Raw genomic sequence first — 23,703 nt, 5'->3', positions numbered from 1 at the left:
ACATACACGTTATGAAATTTTTCTCGGCGGATCAGCAGCATCAATGTTAAAACAAATGCCTCTGTTTCAAAGATTAGCGCTGTCTGCATCATAAGAACACTGAGACAGAGCTAGTCTTCAAAACATTGGCATTTGACTCAACATAATGTGGCTGATCACCTGAGAAGATTTTATAACAAAACAGATTAACTGCTTGAAAATATTTTAAGAATGGATAGACACATGTACAAACACATGATGATACTGCAAACCTATCTTTCCATCAAAAGCGGTTTAATAACATACTGCTTTCATTTGATATCCAATAATACTCATTGTTTTTGTAGCAGAAAAATACAAAGTACATTTTAAAGAAATACACAACACATATACAGTTTCATTTAACAATTACAATATATTCATATATATTATTACTCTCACTCTAAAAACACTTCTATTTTTTAGTTTTTGGCTTAAGGAATGATAACATTCTGTAGGCTAATCAAAGATGGATGCACAGCATAATAGAGACACGGTCTTACACCCCAAGAAACATCTTCATACGACTTCAGAAAGTCAAGCATTACATATATTGCATCTGGATAACAACTAAAAAATAATAAACTGATATGCATAAACTCTGTAATACTGAAACATAATAACTCGAGGAAAGGAAAATGGTGATATGGAGAATGAAAGTAGGATTCATTTACATCATTACAACTCTCAGCTCCAGATCTTGGACTGTCTATCACTTGCAAACAAACTTTATAAACACAGAAAATTAGCAAGAAAATAAATGACAGTAACACTCATTGGAAGCAGGGAAAGAAGTAATGGACCCTGCCCCTTAACTGTAAAAATGCTATAAGACAGCCAATAATAGCAGAAAAATTTAACATATTAGTTAATGTTCTTTTCACTGAAAGGAAAAGAGTTTATCAGCTACCTTAATTACACTGTAATTATGAAACAACCAACAAGATAAGTTGCAAAATCAAACTGAAAATGATACATTAATAATATTTTACCTCCTATTCCATACTTGAGCATGCAAACTACTTATTTCATCTTTGCCATACCAAAATTAACTGATATCAGACCAGTTAATTTAAATAATTTACTCTCTGCAGGAACATTTAAATTTACAAAATTCTACTGCATTAGGGATGTCAAAATGATGAATGACTGAAGCAGCCTTAAGCAGAATTAACACAAGAAATTTGTATATTACAGGGCCCATATGAGTGCCTCAGCTTACATTAAATATTCTTCCAGCTGAAATAAAATGCTATCATTATCCATGGATACTCTCAGTTTACATCTGATTTGAAATAATATTCATATCATACTTGTATTTACTGTTCTAAATTTATTCACATGAAGGAACAATTAATCCATCTCTGCAGAAGAATGCTGCACATTATAACTATTGCTCTGTGATGCTTATAATGACTGAAGGATATAATATAAACAGTTTATTATTAGGTATGCTAGTACAAAATGTAAAGAGTTTAAGTTCAGAGAATCACTTCATACTGAAGCACTTTTTGTGCAGAGTGAAACCACATGTAAGTTGTAAGAAGTTGGATGCAAAAGTGGGAATATGTGAAGAGTCCAATAGCAAAACTTCTCATTATTTCAGAACACTGTCATTACAGTAGGCAAGTGTTTCTGTTTCATATGAGTCTGAAACTAATTGTGTATAATAATCTGTTCAGATACCAGTACCACACCATTTGTTTATTATGGTACAGAAATCAAAATCAAAGTATTCATTAACCCACATACAGGAAACAGAAATGTTAAAAAAATCTGTCAGTATAACTCATGTTGGGCAGGATTAAATAAGCCTCTAAAATTTTAATGCAACTTCTAATTTCTTTAAATTGTAAGTTCATAGCATTTATTCAGATTCCTGTCTATACAGGATATCACATGTACCAATGAACGTAATAAACGAGGTTACATAATTTATTAGGAAAAGAATGAAACATAATTTTCAACTCACAGTATTAATTACCCAGTAATTTAATTACATTCCTATTATATTAATCTAATGTAACATTTTTACACCATTTATAAATATACATAATTTCTTTGGTGTAAAATTTAACTAAAACTTATATGAAATATATTCAGAAAATTTAAAGATATAAAAACTCTACAGGAACAAAATGTTAATAAAATAGTGATGCATCAATGTAAAGTTCACATAAAAATACTGGTACATTAAGAAGAGCAAATACGCCAATTGCAAGTTCAAATAGTGATTTTTGCTTACCTGGTTTCACATTAATATCTAGTTCGCTGTGTTACACTTGTACTGTAATATTATTACATACACTGAGCATTACCATAACAGAGATAACTGAGAAATTTCAACACTACAAATCAAAATTATTTAGAAATTCAAAAACTGGCTCTAGATTTTACTGTGTGAACATATGTTCTCAAAATTCTGTAACAAAATAAATGTAATATTTATTTATAACATCATATTTCTTAGTATACAATTTGAACCTGTTCTAAAATGTTATATTTTACATATGTACTGTACAGGTTATGCAGGTACTAATATTTTAATTATAATTACACACATACATACTACAACCTTGCTGACTCTCACTGAAAATCCATTACTATTTAACTATGAAACTTTGAATTTTACTGTAACTTACATTATTAAATATAATACTCACAACTGTGTACACAAATGTGTACATTTCACATCAGTTACAACCTCAATAAAAATTCACAGTTAAATAAATCTGTATCTGATTTCTGTTTCCCATGATGGTAAATACATTTTTGTGGTCCCCCTTACTGTGATGCTGTGCAGTTACAAAAGATTCCTAAAATGCTGATAACTACCTATAAAATCACACAGCATCATAACCCAGAAGACTGCAAATGATATACAAAAACTTTTATTCCAATTCAGCGAAGGTAAAATTTACAAATGCGTAAACTGTTTGTCTACAATGAAAAGGTACTGTTCATTTTTCCTTTTTATTACATCTTAGTTAAATACTGCTCCATTTGCATTCTTAGGGCATGTTTAAAAATAAACCCACTTAATCCAGCAATCAATGGTACTGTGATTATAAAGAACTATTATTTCTGAACCATACTTCTATAAAGAGAGTTCTGACATTGTGGACTTTCATTATAAGCTAAAAAACAAAGACATTGGTAAAAAATGTGAAGACCCATACTCAAGCAGAAATAAGAATTTGTCTAAAAATTTAACTAACACGAGTGTTGAAATTTCACAGAAACTTTCTGTACAGTTATTAAGATAGTGAGGTTAACTAACACACACCACTCATAATCACATATGTTACTGTTCTTTTAGCTGAATTGAAATCAAATGACACTCAAATGTAGTCAGATCCCTTTAAAGACACCACATTTATTTAGTCCTGATAACATGCCAAGTTTAGTTTGATCTACGCAACATATTTATTACATCATCAAAAATTTGTCACAGCAGTTCTCATGAAACACTACAAGCTACACTCTAAATCAGTGATCCTTAACAAACTGACTAGCTAACATAAAAAAACTTTTTTTGAAAGACATAATTATGGATTACAAAAAAGAATGTTATCTGAAGCCTTCAAAGCACAGAGAGCACTTGAAAATATGGCTTAGAAGGTAAAGTCTATTCTAAAGATTTAAAAGCAGCACCATTCCATCACTATTTTTCAGCAAATCCTTGTATATTACATGGATGTTCTTTCAAACACTTCAGCTAGGTTCTAGATATGTATATTATTTGGCACACTACACATTGATATCTACTTCCCCTGAACATATTATTATGAAGCTAATTTGAAAGGGTACATACATCAGACTTCAAACATTTTTACAAGGGGAGGATACATCTTTGAATATCTCTATCTTGTGAAACTGTCCATTTCTCACTGCCCAAATATTCTGAATGCGTTCATGATTTTAGACAGAAAACAACTTCCATATCCTAAGCTATTATAAGCAAGACTGGCATTTACCCTGTAAAAACTCAAACATAAACCCTGTGATTGTAAACTACTATAAAATTTACGGCAAATTTCTGATAGAATCCTAAGTCACACCATTTGAGAAGATCTACAAATAGGTGTAGTAATAAGAATTATCGATATTATGAACCCAGCAGCACAGACATGTCAATTTTTGGTATTTATTTTGTTGAAAGACAATATATTTACCTATGGACAACAACAGAATTCATCTGACAGCATCACAAACAAATGTCAAATAAATGAACACTGGGTAGACCACGGATTAAGTGGAGAGACCATGTGAGGGAAAAATGTACAGCACATAGTAGGGAAGGAGAAGACACAGACACAAGAGAGCTTAGGGAAGGACAGGCAAGAATGTAGAAGGCACTGTGTTAAGACCTGTTGGAAGCATCAATGGATGATAACAAAATATAATGGAACAAGGGACCACAGGTGCTATGAAAACTGTGAAATCACAAAGGAAGGAGCTGTGCTCTTTCCCTTTGCATACAAATTTGTATTTATACTTTGTTTATAAGATCCTTCTGGAACAAGGCTTATGGGGGAAGACATGAGAGAATAAGTGTTCACCATGACATCTGCTTCTTTCATAGACAGTCTACAGTTTTTCATTGTGACATGCCATACCACAAGAAAACCTTATTAAACATGACAACAGAAACTGTTGTAGAGAACCTGAACTGCAGTCAACAATTTGATTTAATTTACCTCTGCCCATATTTAGCCTGGTGTTTTTAAAATACCTAATGAAATTGTCTAAATATTCTGTAGCACTTCAAAGTTAGTGCATTACAAGAAACAAATACTGAATTATTACTGCTTATCATTAAATTCAGGTTCTTTAAATGAAATAATGAGACACCAAACAACTTTTTGGTTATTTACACCAAATAGTTCTTATTGATTAAACTGATGATCTAAAACATAAGGATATAACACGACACTTCAATCCCATTATTATTGCTGTAGTGCTGCATAATAGATAGCATTACAAAGTTACCAAGATAAGGCAGTTTATATAATAAAAAACCCTTCCATAAGGTTTCCACTATCAACCTGACATTCCATAAACTTAAATCCAAGACAAGAACAGAGAAATAAATTATTTTAAAAAATAAACTTCTTGGATACTACCATATCCTTTTAAGTTTTTCATATATAATCCTTCAGTCCTCTACTAGATACTGTTATTCAAATTTTTTTTGTAACCACAGTCTAGCAATGGTTTGGGTTCTTTTTCTCCTGACCAAAGCATCTGAATCAAATTTAAATGAAGCATAATATCAGTTACTAATAGACAGAATACAGTGGTACATACACAGTGTAAAGCAGGATACAGATATTCAAGTGTGATGATGTTCAAACACCCTCCTAGTCCAGTGAATCTCATCCTTAGTGTGACCTATGTATAGCACAAGCCTGGAGCTTAATATAAAAAAGATGCTTTGTACAAACATTTTACTCGTGTCAAGGAAAATACTGACACAATACAGTTTCATATACAGCTAATACTTAAAATTTGAATTTTGTTAAGTACAAGAGCACCCTAAACAGTAGAAACAACTGAAATGGCTTTAAATAGGCATCATGTGATCCACTATTATAAATCTGTAAGCATTAAAAACTTTTTTTAATGACTGCACAATGTATTTCTGATTTAAGTCAATAGTAAAACAGATAAAAAGATCACCATTATACCTGACCTTTCTGCATGTATAATATTCTTCTGTCATCTTTGAAACATTTTTTCTGTCGGCATTGTTGCGATTCTTTTATCTAGATCAGGAAGTTACACTTGGAGTGGTTTAATTCTGGGTTTCATACTTGAAAAGGGAGTGTGATACTGGCGTATTTGCCTCTGAAGATTCAATAAAAGTTTAACAAATACTGTTGAAATTTTAAAGAAATTTCTCACAAAAAATCACTCCAAACCATGCTAACAAAGAAACACAAAACAAAAAAGAAACACCCCCTGGCAAAGTTTCCAAGGAACACAATCAAACAGTTCTCCAAACAATGAATAAAAGTTAAATATTTAAAAACACCTTAAATATCAGTTATCTGAACCAGCAGACTTTCAGCAATTTGGTATTTGTGGCACAACACAGGGAAATAAAGCTATATAAAGGAAAAGCTCTAACTACAGAAAACAATGTATCAGTTACATCAAACCTGCATAATTCTACTAAAAAAGTTCAATATATTTCACCAAGGAATTTTCATGCATAGATCCTACATTGCAGCAATCAGTGATCTAGGCTATAAACCCAAATTTATGACAATCATTAAATCAATCAATACCACAGCAAAATCACAACTTAGCTCTGTAAAGTAACCCGTAACTTCTTTCAGTCAGTACGTTCCTACGAAACATTCACAAAAGACACAAAAAGGAAGCCATTCAACAATCAAGAGTGACTTTACAACACATTCATAAACTCATATTACAACAAAATAATATAATAAGGTAACTTTATATCTGCCCACATATTTTTATAATTTATTGTTTTGGTTTCAAATCCAACAGCGGCTGAATCGTTTCGAAAATGCTATTTACAAAATAAAAAAGCAAAAATCCAATTTCCCAGAAGATACAAATGCCCAGAATGAAGAAGTATAATCCATGTTTTGCTACTAATGTTTCTAATAAAACAAATAACTTCCTGAGTAATAACAATGATTTTCAAGAGATGTTCATAAACAATGAACTAATTACTTAAATTTATTTCTGTGGTCCCTCATTTGGCTGGCGGCATGAGGAGGTACTGAGTCATGCAGAACAATGAAAATGGTGGAATCTTGTAATATTTCTTCTGTCATTAGTCAGGCAGCTGAGAAGTCATGAGGGGGATGACTATATCATCCATATTTGGAAGTACAAACTTTTTCTATGAAAAAAATTTGAAATTAAATTAGAATTTAATCATGGTACATAATAAGCCACAAATCAAATATAATATCAAATTTTAGCTTTTACAAACCATTTCCTGAAATAAATTTTAAATAATTAAAAATGTCCGCAACAAAAAGATACTGAAATGCAAATGCTTAATTTCACACCACATTTCCTCAACTGTGGCTTTTCCAAGCACTCTAAATTCAAAAACAATTAACCGATAACTTTTTACTTGCATTACCTGAAATTCTTGACAAAGTTGTTTCTCTATCCAAGATGTTACTTGACTTATATTTACTTGGCGCTCGCCAAACTTAGGTCGAGCTTGCAACCAAAGGCGTGGATTGCCACGAAATCCATACCTGCAAATTAATGAAATGTTGAAGATTAATATGTTTTACATTTTTGAGCAACTAAAACTATTTAACAAAATACAACTTGTTCCAATTAACCATTTGAAGCTGAGTGGTAACTATATGTACCAGCTGCTTCAACAATCAGTAACTCTGCATTTTGTATTTATGGATTTTCTGTGATTCTCACAATAAACAGCAATTATTTCCTTAAACAGTGTCGATAAACTTATCTTTGTAATAGCGATGCAGTACAGATGAATTTTTAAATGCTATTTAGACAAGCTCCAGCTTTAAAGGGTATCAGCCTAGTGATAAGTTAAGAAACCTCTGCATAGTAATTTGAGGGCTTCCTGACAGATCACATGAAGAAGGATGCAAAGGTAAATCAATTTTCAACATATCCTCGGTACATACCACAATCTATCTGATGGAGGTGGTGGGATGTTAAGAACCACTGTTCCAACTAGACCATTTACCTCCACAGTAAGCATAAGCCTGGTGTTGGACACCCCTTCAATGGCTCTTTTTATGTACTTGTTTTCTGTTGCCTAGAAAACAAAATCATATTAGAAAATTATTTACCTTCACAAAACTACAATACAGTAATTTTCATTATTTTTAACAAATTTCTTTTAATTACAATTGTCAGTCTTCCTGAGAAACATGTTTCGGCTTACTGGAACATCACCAGTGTCTGACTACCAGTATCAGATGCTTTTATTCCTTGCAAACAGACTTTTAACCACTCATGTACCATCATCAATTTACTATTGCAAAAACTAGAATGTAACAAAGTATGGATCCTTTTAACATTTTTTTTATATTTAATGAAATACAATAAAAAGCAATCAAATAACCGACTTACCTGCTGAAAATATTTTGATGCTGCAATCTTATTAACAACATTCATAAACTTCCTTCCAGTGGAAGCAGTAGGAGGAGGTTTTCTAGAAACAAACATTTGAGCTTAAAGTAACTGCACAAATGCAAGGTGTCTTAAGGAAATAAAAGTTCACATTTCCATAATTTTTAAATGTGAACACATTGCTAAAATACATATTTTTCTTTATAATTCTTGAACTGATTAACTTACATTAATCCTTTTAAATCCAGCGGTATCACCCGGAACAGGTTGCCATGTTGGCTCACTTTGTGGTTGGATGAAAAATGGCTAAAATTGGTACAGAGGTGGTGACATATGTGATGGTATCCAGACTATTATTCATACCCAACCACCACCAAACAAGAACACACAGCCAACATATTTTCTAAACCGGTTACTGTGGAAACAAAAACCGAACTGAACTGAACTGAAGCTCTAACAGTAACGCTGATCATAGCCACATACTCAATTAGATCAGGCTATTTGACACATGTACTGCCTGCCTATTCGCAAACCAGTGTAAAACACACAGTGAACAAGTTATTCCTTTTTATTCTTTGTACTGTGATAAAATCTTCTTGGATGATCAGATGCATCAATTCAGTACAGAAGTTCTTCACGATGGCAGCAGAGATGTTCTCAGAACTGTTAAACTTCTGTTCTAAATTAATGTGGCTGATTGGTTAGAATAACTGAAATTCAGTTGGATCAACATATATGGATTATCAGATATTATGTATCCTGGTGTTATGAAATTTATCTCACTTGGCTCCTCTAATACTCTTTAAAATCGGCTCATACTTTATTACAATTGTACATTAAGTAACTTAAAATTACTTTGCTAGTTCTTTAATCCTTTTGCTGCAATTTCCTTTTTACTGCTCTCCTAGAAGAATATTAAATTAAGGTAAAAATCTGAAATCATTATGATGGCTAGATTATGTACATATATAAATGAAAGTCACAAAAATTAACAACACACCTATCTAACACTCCCTGTTACATTTTTGAAATAATTTATTTCAATCTTGTAACTGGAAGTGTCAACACAAGAGTAAAAGTCATGCTAAGAGCACAAAATTTCATCAGTGGCATTTACATACAATTTAAAGTTGAATGTTAAAATGAAAGGAGATTAAAGTTGAATTTTGTAATATACATTAATACGGACATTTGACTAGAGGCAAATGTTGCAGCAATAAGGTTAAGAAAAGTATTTCCCAAAACAAATGCAACTACAAGCTGAGAATCAGCCAACAATACAGTCACTCACTCTTCTCCTGAAGTGCTTTGGCGTTCATCTTCATCATCAGAGGATTCTGCACTGTCATCTAGGTCACTGTCATACATTGGTGATTTACTGAAACAAATACGAGAAAATGGCATGAACACAGTAATGCAGTAGCAGCCCATTTTTGTATAAATGTGTGTGCATACTTTTAACTGCCTATATGAATCACTTATATTAAATATAATTTTTTTTCCAGAAGATAGCACAATACGAGATGATTAATATATACTGAACTAGCATGTGAAACTAAGCTTAAAAATTGGTTGGTTGATCGCTGCTATCTACTGCCCCCAGGTATGACCAATGATGTTTCCTGGCCTCTGCCAACCCTAAGCAAGTCATCCATTCCTGAAGGCAGATTCAGTTACTCCCACTAACAAGGGTAAGGCAGATGGGATCTACAGTTTAACACTGGCCCTTAATCATGACAGGGACCTGATATACTTCAAGTTTCCAAAGTTTTATATGTGGCATAAGTGAAAGTTTTAGTCTGTTAGCAGAAACTTCATATAGTGGTCTGACCATGGCCAAATCTAGAACCCTCTGAATGAAAGTCCAGTGTCTTACCATAAGACCACCAGGCCCCCTTAAATTTCAAAGTTTATTACTCATAAAATATGTGAAAGAAGGTGTATAAAATTTCATACACATTCTTATAATGACAATTTCAGAGTTTGTACAAAGCTTCATTGAAATCCAAGTACGCACGATTAAAAGAATGATGCCTGACAGGGAATTAACTGTCTGGAAAACAGCACAACTGTTTTTGTTTGAGGATATCCAATATCTTGCTTATCATTTCACTGATTTTCACATAAGTATCATGCTTTATGAAGATATTCTTTACAGTTAACCATGCAAATGTTAAAAAAATTCCAAAAAGGTGGCAAGTGCTGAATGTGAGACAGTAAGGTGACCGACCTTTTACCCACGTTCAAGCATTCTTCCTTCTCTGCTGCAGCTATCTCTCCTCCCATCTGTTTCACCTTCATCAGATTTAGTTTTGTTTCTAAACTGAAACATATTGTTCCTTCATATGTCACATCCAAGTCCACCCAGAGTCCTCGTTCATCTAATCTTGGACGAGAAGCATGATGGGCTAAAGGCACATTGTGACCCAAATCTAATTCTGTTATAAGTAAGTCTTCTATGAAATAAGGTAGCTGAAAAGACAATAGCAGAATACAATGTATATGTGCTGTTTATTTAAAAATTTAAAGGAAACTCAATAATAAGAGATGCTCATAAAGCAATGTTCATTACACATGTCTACTACATCTAAGTGGCACAGATGAAATTTATAGTTATTTAAAATGGCAAAGAAATATTTGAAGAATAAGAATGATTAAATTACAAAAGTCCACCATAATATCATGCCCATTCTAATTTCTTTGTTTGTATTTCTTGTTGAAGGTTGATTGAAGCAAGGTAAAAGAGTAAAAATTATTTAATATTTTGATCTTATACAGATCTTAATTATCCAAGCACACATGTGAAAGGAGAGGAATTAAAAGAAAAAAAGTTGTAATAGTTACTTTAAGGTATTATGCAAGTATTCACCAAGTTTCAAACTTGAGTCATCCTGAATATGTGGCACACTTAAATGTTATTAATCCAGTACCAAGAATGGGAAAAATATGACCCATGGCAATATTCAGATGTTATTAATACCACCCTTCATCAATTTTTTACTTTTTCATATGCAATATAAAGTACTGTAATAAAACATCAAGATGTAAGTCTTACGCTCTTATCCACTGTACATACTACTGGGTATGAGAAAGGTGAAGCCATTCAAAATTCAGTTTAACACATAATTTAACATTTAGTCAGAGTTTAGGACAAGCTGAAATTAATTATAAATATTATTTTTTACATATTTTGGTATCTGAAAAGTCTGTTCAGTCACTAGGTAACTGATAACTAACAAATGTTGCATTACAGGATGTTTCTTATGAAACTTCCTAGACCATTACCCATTGCTGTCCTATTAGTGTTATGCACATCTTGAAACAAATAATCAACTGTCTCAATTGCTGGGATACTGGGAACGAGCCGTTCTTCAAGTGCCTGAGCACTGCGGGTCCCAACTTTTTTGTTGGCTTGATCTATAGACATTCGGTAGGACTCCTTGGACGAGGGATCGGCCCGTCGCAAGGCCTCTACCTGTACACAGGACAGCACAACACAGAAAAACGCGGACAGACATCCATGGCTTGAGTGGGATTCGAACCCACGGTCCCAGTGACCAAGAGGCAGAAGGCCCACGCCTCATACTGCGGACCCCATCTCAAATGACTCCAGTTATTTTTACCTACTGAAATTACTTGAGATTAACTGAATGACCATTATAGGGGCCAGAGTAAAGAGATATATATATATATAAAAACTAGGTACTTCAGTCTCCTGGGTTAATATTTATTCCAACTTGGGGTATTCAAGTGATGTGATGATATGTTATGACAAACACCTCAAACAGCCCTGCCTTGAGCTTGACTGCAATCGGAAACCTTTACTTAAGCGTGGCACTTCATATTCACCCACATAACTCCAAATAACATGCCTGCTAGGCTGAAGAACAATACATTACAACTTATTTTCATTAATATTTTAAGTAGATAAATCCATTAAACAGAACACAAGACAATTCACAAACCTTGATCGTTGAAAGTTTTCTTTGTAATCTTTCCTGAAGCTTTTCAACCCAAGATGGATTCTTCAGTATGTCAAACAACACTCGACCAACCATTGCATTAATCCACATAACATCAGCATCAATTTCTTTATTTATCTCAGTCTCTATGGCAGCTTCCAATTTTTCATGTTTCTTTCTAGTAGTTTCTGTTTGTGGCTGCGATGTCTTGAGATGCATGAAAAGGAAAATTCATTTAAGAAACAGTGAATCTTCAGTTAAATGCTAACAAATTATATCAATTCAATATGAATGAGAATTAGTGCTGCCATTTAGGGTATGTGAGAACTAAGTAACCCCTCAGAGACCCACATCAGCGGGCACGGGGACTGGCACACCTGAGGTACCCGAGCTACTCAGTGCCTGGGGGTATAGCTGGGCCACTCTACCTCTGGGGGCTGTAAATACAGAGGTCTGGTCCCCCAGGTTGGGGTTGAGCATGGGGCTGAAAACCTGACCCTGTAAAAAGCAACTTGTTATGAAATCAGATGAAGCAACTGCCGGATGTACTCATTACGGCGGACTGGCAAACAGATTGTCCGTGAATGAGGACGAATGGAAGAGGTTTTTGAAGAAGGCCATGGCCCACACAGGGCTGTAGAGCCAATGATGATGATGATGATGAGAACTAAGTAAGGATATCATACAAACTGAACAGGGGGATGTTGATGCACTAGCACCCACACACATTATGGTCAACCTAGTGACAATAAAGCAAAATTCACTCCAAGAAATTCTGTTACATTGCTTACTTTACATCAGAGTCTATAAATGTCTCATTTTAAACACCCACTCCAGGGACCTCATACTGAAAGAAATGTGTATCTACATCAAGGAATATTTTACAAAAGACAGCTTCCTTTTTACTACAGATACCTAACGATTAACATTCCCGTCCGAAATTTGGGAACTCTGCATCCCAATTTCATATACATAAATTTATTTAATGTAGACCTTCGACACAAACATCTCTACATCAATGGCAAAGGCGGGCATTACAGCAAGGCAGTACAGGTGGTTGCACTTTAGGCCCATGAAAGATAAGTATAATGCTTGGGCAGATCAGAGGATAATATTAAAATTAATTCTAAGAAAGAGGATGTACAATGGTTTATTCTGGGCAGGCACTTCTGAACATAATATATAACCCGCAGGTTCCATAAAAGACAAGGAATTTCTTGACCACATTCACGATTACTAGCTTCTTAAGGCCTCTGCTCCATGAAGTTAGTGTCACTAACCACACAGTAAATTTAGCTGCATGAGAGCATATATAATTACTGAGTAAAAGTGAAGCAATGGGAAATACTAATTATATCTTTGAGTAATAATGCAAATTAAAGATAACATTATCAATGTAATACTACTATGTAGTGGGTAGAAAACATAATTTAGCATGAAAACAGAAACTTTTATGAATTAAGTTTGAAATAAAGGGATTTTTCATGCCATTTTAGATTCAGGCAAAGAAAGTATTTTAACTTATTGTGCTCCATAAATTGCATTATGAATGTCCTACATGTGTATATACTTACGCCTGTTATTTTAAATAACATAATGGAACTGAGAAAAATAAATATTAAAACAAACCAAAAACAGGAGAACTAACAGAATGCAAATGGAAATGGTTGGATGCAGCACACACCCCCTCGCCCTTGTTGCTTTTCATTTTATAAGGCAGCACCTGTTGGAACTTAGACATGAATCTCAGGTAGTCAAAGTCTCTGGTTTCGAATGACTTTACGGTCATATATTCATTGGTAGGCAACGTAAAGGTGTGCCCAGGTGATCCTGTAGAAGGGGCGCAGTGCATATCAGATGAGACTTCAGACTGATTATCATCACCCGCAACTGGGCTGACTGATGGAGAACTGGACATGACATCAGGTATTACAGGAAGAGACCCTTCTTCATTACTCTTAGGTGAATGTTTCTGACGGATGACAGCTGCAAATCTTCGATACCTATCAAAATAGAAGGGGTAAAAGAAAGGCTCAGAAAACAAATATTATGGTTTGCAGCAAGTACATATCATACTTTTTACTAGAATATTTTACAGCTTGGTCAGCTTAGTCACTATAATGACTTTATGGACTGGACAACTATGATTTGATCCCTGGCAGGAGCAAAGGAATTTTCTTCTGACCTCTACACACATACTGGCCCTGAGGCCCATCCAGCCTCCTGTCCAGTGGCTACTAATGGTTCTTTCCCTAGGAGTATAGTGCAACTGGGGTGTGAGGCTAACCATTCGCCCCCATCCAGCACTGAGGTCAAGGGCGAGTAGGAGCCTTTCCTCCCCTCTTCCCTCAAGCACCTCCACAGTGTGTAGCAGGGCAGCTTTACTTAAAGCATTTCACTGCTATGTTTTTCATGCCCTAGCAAGTGGTGAGAACTATGAAAAAAGCACTGAATAGCCACAGACTATGTGATACATCCATTCTTATTGTGTTTATTGTCATCTCTACTTTGTAACAAGTTGTCTGGGATGGATATGCAGACTCACTTGCAAAATATCACAGTAGATCAATCTTTGAAATGTGAAACAATTACATGGCAGGACCAACACCATACGGAAATACAAATAATTTTAGCAGAATCATTTAGAGTATTTTTAAGATCCTTGGCCACAGTGGGCCCAAGATGATGGCCCCTTGTAGCCATCGCTCCTGCAGCTAAATTCATTCAGTGGCTGAAGATTAAGCTTTATAAACTAATAGCACAAAGCCCTATATTAGCTCTAACATCCATCTTATATCTTAATTGCATCATGCTTGTGTTTCAATACAATACTTTTATTTTCCGTCGTTTACACAAGCTTATTGTTAAAATCATATAAAATTTCACATAAAATTGTTACATTTTAAAATTGACGACATGTTTCGATATACAATCTTATCATCGTCAGGTCTATCAAAATTAAAATTAAAATCTGGTGTATCTGTTGCTCTGCTTATATTGTTTTTGTTTTTACTCGTTTTTACTACATCTCCAGGCTTCTTCGATTTTATTTTTGGAGACGCAGATATAGGCACCCAGGCGCGTCTCCAAAAATAAAATCGAAGAAGCCTGGAGATGTAGTAAAAACGAGTAAAAACAAAAACAATATAAGCAGAGCAACAGATACACCAGATTTTAATTTTAATTTTGATAGACCTGACGATGATAAGATTGTATATCGAAACATGTCGTCAATTTTAAAATGTAACAATTTTATGTGAAATTTTATATGATTTTAACAATAAGCTTGTGTAAACGACGGAAAATAAAAGTATTCTAACATCCATGTCCATTCTCCAGACTTATCTACATTAGTTCTAAGGAAATAAACTGTATAAAAATTGGAATTACCAGTCCTCCTTTTCTCTATCTGTTCTAGCAAACAGGTACAAACAATCTTCCATCACTTCATATTTATCAATGTGACAGAATGTTTCATCGTCACTCTCCTCAACTGGAATATCTGAAGTGTCATTAAGGTCTTTTACTTCAGATACTTGGTTATAAGTGTCATCTTCTTCAGGTCCTAGAAGAAGTATAAAACTTAATTGAAGTAGTATATAAACCTATGTTAATATTTTATACTTTGAACTGTCACATTCTTTGTATTAAATTTGTTTAGTGAGGACTAAAGAGGGGTAGTCACGAATATTTTCACTTTTAGAACAGTAATTCCCATATAATAAATCATAAATACCAGCATAACAAAATTGAAGCAGCCAACATTTTGGAAGTTCACTACGTGTAAGTTTTGGTAAAGATGAACTTCAACAAATTCCTAAGATTTTCAGTCTTCCTCTGAAATTCTGCACATCTGACCATGAAACAAACATGCAGAGGCAACACTCTGAACCCCAAGGGTACTTAAATGACAAAATAAAAATATTATTGGTTCTATCATGCTTTTACAAACAAAGTGTTACCCATATTCCTATTATAATGCCCCCCCCCCCCCCCCCCGATAAGACAGTAGGGAACGGTGAACGGAGTCTTCCTGAATGTAAAGACGATACTCAAGAGCCATGAGATTATGCAGCTTACCAGTCTCAGATTTGGAATGCTGACTGGACAGGTTATCTGGTAATTCATCCAGCAGGACCTCATCTTTATGATTTGATTCTTCATCCTGCTTCTCATGACTGTCAAGGATGTCCTCAAATCTCACTTTTGAATTGTGGTTCAGGATAATGCAGATTGGGTACTTTTTACTCCAAAGTCTGGTAAAAACAGATGTGAAGAAAATATACTTAAGCTATTTTGTTTACTGTTCCTTGATACATGCCTGAATACCATATTAGAATGTCCAGAACTCATCTAACTGAAAGTACAACTTCTCATAGGATATTAAAAATATTAATTACCAATCTAGAGAAAGAGGCTAACTGTAAAAAAGATATCAGTGTCACATTTTATGCTACCTGTAACAGGCCAAATGGGCTTGATATAAAGAATATTTTGACAATGATTACCATAAAGTTAAATACTGAATATATTTTAACCACTTTCCATAGTTCTTTTTCTGAATGAGGTGAAAAAAAGGGTTCAGTTTTATCTACAAACCTTTTCCACTACTTATGAAATGTTATTACCTTCTTCTGGCTAATCCATCTGGTAACAGCTTCAGAGTGCAATGTTCTATGCTATAAATTCGTTGATGATAAAATTTCAATTTGTGGGTACGTTCATTCCACATGGCTCTTTTAGGGATCCGAAGTTTTGTATGAGAAATTCTAAGAGTTGTTCCTTCAAGTCGGACATACACCGATTCAGTGTCAATTAGGTGGTATGTCTCTGGGTTGTAGGCATTTCGATACTCATTCATCCATCCCTTTACAACAAATGCATATTATGTACATTAGCTATAAATCCATGTCACTGCAGCTTTATATGCAACTCTAATTAAAGAAAGCATCATTTAACTTTAAGTTCTTTATCAGTGATCTCCTGTTTAAGTTTAAATTACAATTCCAAATGATGAAAGCTATAGGCAATAACAGGGGTTTTCAAATTTTCAAGACCTGGAACCAAATCCACAATTTCTTTTTGACTTGTAGGCTACCAGATTATAAATAATGACAATTTATTGCAACTTCATGGCAAACTGTTTAAAATGCTACCAACTTATCCCAAACAGATGCACATGCTACTAAATAATTTTCCCTAACATACTTGCTAGTGATATTTTTATTAATTGTTCACTTCATTGAATTAATTATTTTCATTACAGAGAGTGATAAATATTACAAAAATATAAGTGGGACAAACAAACTCACTGGTGAGCCACATGTGGCCCATGAATTGAGAACCCCTGGGAAATAACATTATCTTATACATAGGAAAGTTGTATTAATGTACCAGGAATATATAATTTTTATACATCCAAGTCATCTTGGTATGAATACCTGTTTGGAATACAATGACTTGAACTTCCTAATTTTATTCCATCAGGACAAAAATATGACAAAACAACAAATACAGGTGACCTACTTGATACTTATTGATTTGATGATATTCCTTTACTGCAGGTACTTCCAGTATTGGTATCTTTGTGTAATCTGGAATAATGAATTTATCATCAATCTGAAGACAATTCTCATCTGAGCTGTGTGACTTGGCAGGTTTAGTCAGACGTAAAATCCAAGCATAAACAGCAGCAACTCCAATGGAAAGAGCAATTCCACATAGAAAACCTGATATGTATGGAGGAAGAGAAATTATAAAGTGTATAAGAATCAATATAAGTGAGAGTCTGACTCCCCAGTATTGGAATCTGAGGATCAAAGACCTTTTTTGTTGACATACTGGTTTAAGTGGTGGGAAAGTAACAGGAAAAGGCTGTCGATAGTCTGTTGTTGGGATGTCATGATCATCAGGTTCTATAATGCTCAAGTTCATCTCCTCATTTACTTCTACTCCAGACTCCACTTCTTCTTCAACGAAAGGCTGAGTTTCATCAAGCACAGCACCATCAGAATCAGCAGTCACCACAACTTTATCACCTTTTCGGTTTCGCAGGACAGACAAAGTGCCACTTGCAATAACTTTTTTAGACTTCTTAGGTGTGGTGGGTGAAGACAAAGTACCAACCATCTCATGTGAACCTGATGTGATAACAGTTTCCTGAACAGTTGATGAAATGCCATCATCATCCTTTTTATTTGTGCCTGGAAACACTGCAGTTTTCTTTGGAGAGCTTTCTTCTTTATTCTCTTTCATTCTTGCTGGTCTAGCATCCTGACCTTTACTAGAGCATTCAGAAATATCCTCAGAATCACTATTTATGCTTGAATCATCCTTAATGCTACCACCTCCTGCTACAAGTCTACCTCCTCGTATACTTGATCCGCCTCCAAAGACTGAGGTACTGGGTCTATCACTTTTAATTTCTTCAACTCTCTTTGCGATTTTCCCTTTTATTTCATGAAAAAGTCTCCATGTGTCACTACTAGAGGAAGGCAATCCTCCATCAATCATTCCAGCATCAACACTAGTAGATCTCTTGCCGAAACCCTTTAAGTATTCTTTCATGGGCGAAGGGTCCCGTGAATGAATGGTGTTCGTTGCAGCTGATGCACTTGCTGTAACTCCACTCTCAGAGATGACAGACGTTGCCATTTGTGCACTGCTTGCAGAGCTACTATCTTCCTCTGAATAAAACACAAAGCAAAAATTACACATCTGCTGGAAAAAAGGAAATTAATAAATAAAAAAAATTAGTGCCTCTAGTCAAGAATAAAAGGTTTTCTCCTCAATAAAACGATTAGGAACATTTCTATCATCTTTAATCTGTGCACCTACATATTTCTATCACATAATTACTACATAACTTTCCTATGCAAGCTATATGGCCACCTCCATCCAGTGCGGTGGAGATAACAAATATTGAAACAAGAGAAAGTAACAAGTTTGTTTATTTTTTAATTTGTATAGCTGATATAATTCAATGAAAGATTCAGAAACAGTGCATACATTCATAGACTACACATTGGAATTTCTAGAGTAGTAGGTTTTTGCTTGTTGAAAAGTATGGAAATGTATGACAATACTCAACCATTTTAAAAATCCAAATAATTCTATCCCCTTGTTTCATTGTTACAGAAAGTACCAATTACTAAAAGGCACTGAAACAAAACTGAAAGGAATGGCTTCAATTGAACATAATGAAATCTGGTTCCATGAATACAGTATACCTTGTTTCTCTGTGTCCTCATCTGTTTCCTCTGCACTTGGGTATATTTCTTCCAGTTCTTCATCTTCTGCATGGAAACGAAAAGAAAAGACTGGCACAGAAGTAGTGACTGATTTACCTATAAAATAAGAAAGTTAAAATGTAATTCTTGTACAATAACAAATTCTTGCCATTGTCTCAGATTTAACTTTTATCAGCCAAGTATACCTTTGAAGGGAACATGAACAGTATCCTTTGAAGGCCTTTCATACCATATTATGTCACACATTAATTGTGCTTATATTAATTAAATGCTGTCATTTAATTGGGCTTCAATATCTACACGGGAGATTTAAACCTGATCATGGTTAAATAATCACATTATCATATAATTCTATACACAGTTAGATGAGATCCTGAAAACTACTGAAAAACCTGTCAGGATAGCCAGACTCCAGGTTGAGATATGAACCTGGGATCTCAAGAATATGAAGCGGAAGTACCATCAACTTAGCTGTGAAATTTGATGTGTAGCTCCTTTGCCACCCACAATTCTTATTAAAATACTGTCACTAGGCGTAGCAAAATCCATCTTTACATTCTCAGAAATGGATTCCATTCTCCTTGCCAGAAATGCAGAAGGTTCAAAGGTGACAATAAGGAACACATATGTACACAAATAAAACTGAGAAAATGATAATAATTTGAGTGATATGACACAATGTAATTTCCTTTCCTCTTGATAAACATAAGAAAGACCTGGTGATAACACGAGTAAAACTGCTGCAAACACGATAAAAGACAGTTCTGTACAAAACATTATTTTAAAAACTGATCCAATCTTATGGAAGAAAATATAGAGAGATCAAACAGTCATGAAATCCATCATATTGACCTCTTTATTTATGTATAAACTACTCATATTTATATAAGATAGTGCATGTGACAACACTTGTTCATTCTAATGTGAAAAGTGTACATGATCTTGATCTGTTTAGCAGCTGGGTCTGCAAACAGCAAAAGCAAATTGAGTTATTTATGACAGCAATGTGTCAGACTGCCAAAATAAACATATCCAAGGATTTCTCAGATTGTTTGTTTCAAAATAAACTGGAAATATGATGTCTCACCAATCATTTTTGTCAGACAAAAAGTGTCAAAGGAAAGAATTGATACAGAATGAATTGGTGTTACAAAGAAGTCATATTTAGCACATTATGTTTCAATGTTTACAAACATAGCAGTAAAATTAAAATAAAATAATAAAAATTATTGCTTATTTAATGAATTATATGAATGAACAAAAAAGGGACCGGCATTTTCCTCCTTCATGAATCTCACAATTTTGTGATTTATTCAAACAAAAGACTTGGATTTATACAGCTCCATCAAACTTCCAGGCAAGAGATAATGATCATGCATACCCCAACACTGTTAGCCCAGCAAGAAAACATGCTGTAAGAATAATACGAATAAACATGACATTTGATATAGTAACTTCATAACCATCCTCCATTAAAACACGGCAGAAAAGAGTCAAGAAATTACAAGAAAATTATGTATACATACCCCTTAGCATCCCTAGTGTTATTTTACTTGAACTTCCCTTCCTTCCACTCATTTTTATATTACTAGGGCAGTCAGAATGTTAGAAAGAAAACTTTCAGCTGGCAATGTGTAGTTACTTAGGAATGTTGTTAGGTCAGATAGATATGACAAGGCCTACAAAGAGAATTGCAAGATGCAAACAGGAAGCAAAACTACTAAGCAGTCTGAAAAAGTGAAAGAGAATGACTGATATTAGTATACTTTACATGGTACATATTCAAGCAGGATAATAAATATCAGTATGCAAGCAAACAGTGAAATATTAGACAGATTAACTCAATCACAACTGGGAAAAAGAGAGTTAAATTGAGATAAAAATACATGCCTTGAGTACGTTTGTGTTGTTCCATGTCCTATGAATCTGTACACTTGTTAATGTACCTGCAGCTGTGTTATGTTCTAAAACACAAAAAGTTAATGTACGTAAGTTCGCTGCACCAGATCTTTGAGAAATGGAACCATTAATTACAGCTTTGCCAATGTGCAAGATACCATCTAGTTGTAATAAATATCACCAAGCATGCGGTGTCTATGCCCAATGAGTTTTCCTATATATTCTTAACATTAACAAGCAGAACACCGCCTTGAGACTTGAAATTGAAAGCAGTACAAGTATATCTGCCCATATCTTATTTAACACACAGAATAAATGGATAATTATGAAGCTGTCAGAAAATGGACAGATTATTTAACAAGAATGAAAATGAGGAAGAAAAGACACTGACAGCTGATTAAGAGGTGGCCTCACCAAATAGATGGACCCAAAAATAATCTACAGACAGTAGTAAATACAGAGAATCAGTGATACACAAATTCCAATGTGTAGATCCGTTTTCATGAATTAACTTTTAAGATTTACTTTGAAAAAATATTCATGGTGGTTTGACTACCATATTCTTTTCATAATGGTTGAAGTCAGGTTTCCTTTGTGTGATTATGTAAACTCAAAGAAAATATGCCTGAGACAGAGAAAATTCTCTTCACATAAGGTTTTATATTACATGACTAAGAAGTAACTGTACAGCATTGCTCAAATATTCCAGATTCAGTATTTTTTATGACAGAGTAAAATACTAGCCATATTTTATAACTCCAATGGAAATGATAATGCTGTGTGGTTTCATATGTATATGACAATAGTAACTGCAGGAAAGGACGATGTAAGCAATTTGGAAAGTAACGTTAGCATTCATGGAGTTTCAAAGTGCACTACAAACAACCGTGTAAGGCCAACTTCTGTTTGTTCAACTGTGTGACAGTAGGAAAACATGTATAAGAATCATATTATACACTGCTCAACTATCCCACCTTTACCTCCAATTAAAAATAAACATACAGTAATTTTTCCTGCAAAATAAAAGTTCTGAAGTCCCTTGAACATTTACAACCTGTATCAGTACTTCCTAATAATATACCATATAACCATCCTCAAACCCTGGTTGAAATATAAGTCCAGGGACCAGTTATCCAGTCTATGGAATTTGGTGGTTTTCACTTAGGCTCACTAGGATAATATTAACATAGCACCTTAAATTAGGCCATGATCATTTCCTTCCACATCCTTTCCAATTCATAATTCATTAAATACATACCAGCAATACTACCGACAGCATTATCAAATAAACACATGTTTGGTAAACTGATCTATAATATCTCATGCCTTCATTCCAGGGCTATGGAAATAATTAAATTTCAATCATAAATCAATTAAATTTGTTTTTACTCTTACTACTTTTAAAACAACTTCAGAATACAGTTCAGTGATATTTTGATAGTACATACATAACCTTTGATATGAAATGGGGGTGGATCAAGGAAGGCACTTGTAGGTGCAGATTATATGGAACTACAATGACTGCAGCCAAATAATATATTTATATTAAAAAAGTAATCACTGAATGTTATCAATATAAAACAGACTTCAAGTTGCAAATAAACTTACACAGATACACTGTGCTTGTCACTTGGTGTATATATGCCATAAATGTTAAGAAGTTTGGTTTCTCGACTATACATACTGCAGAAGAGGGAAGTCAGAACTTGTCCAGAGTACAACAATGGTTGTGTTTCTGCACATACTGTTTTAAACAAGAGACCAACCAAAGCAGTGTGAATGGAGAGGATTAATAGGAATAAGAAATAATGTTACAAAACATAAGACAATGCTAAACAAGTAAGTGATGTGTTAATCTAGAAAAATATAGTCTCGTGCAGTCATATTCAAAGGAAAGCTTCCTAGCTGCGTTTCAAATCTCACAAACGCCATAATAGTGTTCTTAACCTATTTCATGTGACATCACAACAACTTTATGTATTTGTTAAAGCGTTTCATACAACCGGTTCAAGCACTTCAAATATTCTCCAAAATCTACCATTCACAAAGTCATAAAATGGAAAATCATAAGGCTAAATACGAGAGGTTATGTTTGTAAAAGTTGGAATACCTTCAAACTATTTACTGTAGTAGTAACGTTTCCCACAAATTATATAAACTTTACACGTATTGGTCGTGTGCTTACTAAACCACCAACAAGAAAGACTAATGGTGTCTAAACAGTTCCTCTAAGAAATTCCAAGCAACTAACTTCAAAACTTCTACATAGTACTTCTGACATGATAAAGCTGCCACGCATACCGGGATTATATAAAGTTTTTGGGCATGACCATTTTACAGGAACTATGGCTGTGACAAAACACGTTCTGACATCTCCATATCATTTACAAAACTATCTAAAAAGTTTTCTCAACAGATGTCAAAATAATCCACGAGTGGTGATACATAGTCGGCGATTGCCAAGT

General features: G+C 34.2%; 1 protein-coding gene across 8 annotated transcripts in view; it reads right to left on the bottom strand.

The window, feature by feature from the left end:
- Window positions 1–252: 252 nt before the first annotated feature.
- LOC110837644 (testis-expressed protein 2) overlaps window positions 253–23,703 on the bottom strand; it is a 40,244-nt gene continuing 16,793 nt past the window's right edge. Inside the window, exons 1-17 of one of the 8 annotated variants that reach the window (XM_087342617.1) lie at window positions 23,349–23,536; window positions 21,230–21,303; window positions 20,866–21,068; window positions 19,319–19,435; window positions 17,616–18,775; window positions 16,718–16,956; window positions 16,170–16,345; window positions 15,480–15,654; window positions 13,738–14,092; window positions 12,093–12,296; window positions 10,358–10,599; window positions 9,419–9,505; window positions 8,356–8,433; window positions 8,128–8,209; window positions 7,677–7,810; window positions 7,148–7,268; window positions 253–6,898 (exon numbers count right to left, since the gene is read on the bottom strand). In XM_087342617.1, the coding sequence (XP_087198743.1) occupies window positions 6,830–6,898; window positions 7,148–7,268; window positions 7,677–7,810; window positions 8,128–8,209; window positions 8,356–8,433; window positions 9,419–9,505; window positions 10,358–10,599; window positions 12,093–12,296; window positions 13,738–14,092; window positions 15,480–15,654; window positions 16,170–16,345; window positions 16,718–16,956; window positions 17,616–18,775; window positions 19,319–19,435; window positions 20,866–20,917 (3,291 nt within the window). In that variant the 5' untranslated portion in view covers window positions 20,918–21,068; window positions 21,230–21,303; window positions 23,349–23,536 and the 3' untranslated portion in view covers window positions 253–6,829. Of the gene's footprint in view, window positions 6,899–7,147; window positions 7,269–7,676; window positions 7,811–8,127; window positions 8,210–8,355; window positions 8,543–9,418; window positions 9,506–10,357; window positions 10,600–12,092; window positions 12,297–13,737; window positions 14,093–15,479; window positions 15,655–16,169; window positions 16,346–16,717; window positions 16,957–17,615; window positions 18,776–19,318; window positions 19,436–20,865; window positions 21,069–21,229; window positions 21,304–23,348; window positions 23,537–23,703 lie in introns of those variants that run through there. The other 7 variants (XM_022080007.2, XM_022080008.2, XM_022080009.2 and 4 more) reach the window with 7 other exon arrangements.

This window comes from Zootermopsis nevadensis, unplaced genomic scaffold (genome assembly GCF_977971745.1).
Source record: "Zootermopsis nevadensis isolate Lab colony 2312 unplaced genomic scaffold, Znev_1.0 Znev_ptg000003l, whole genome shotgun sequence".
Lineage (NCBI taxonomy): Eukaryota > Metazoa > Arthropoda > Insecta > Blattodea > Termopsidae > Zootermopsis > Zootermopsis nevadensis.
This window is presented reverse-complemented; position numbering and strand designations above follow the sequence as displayed.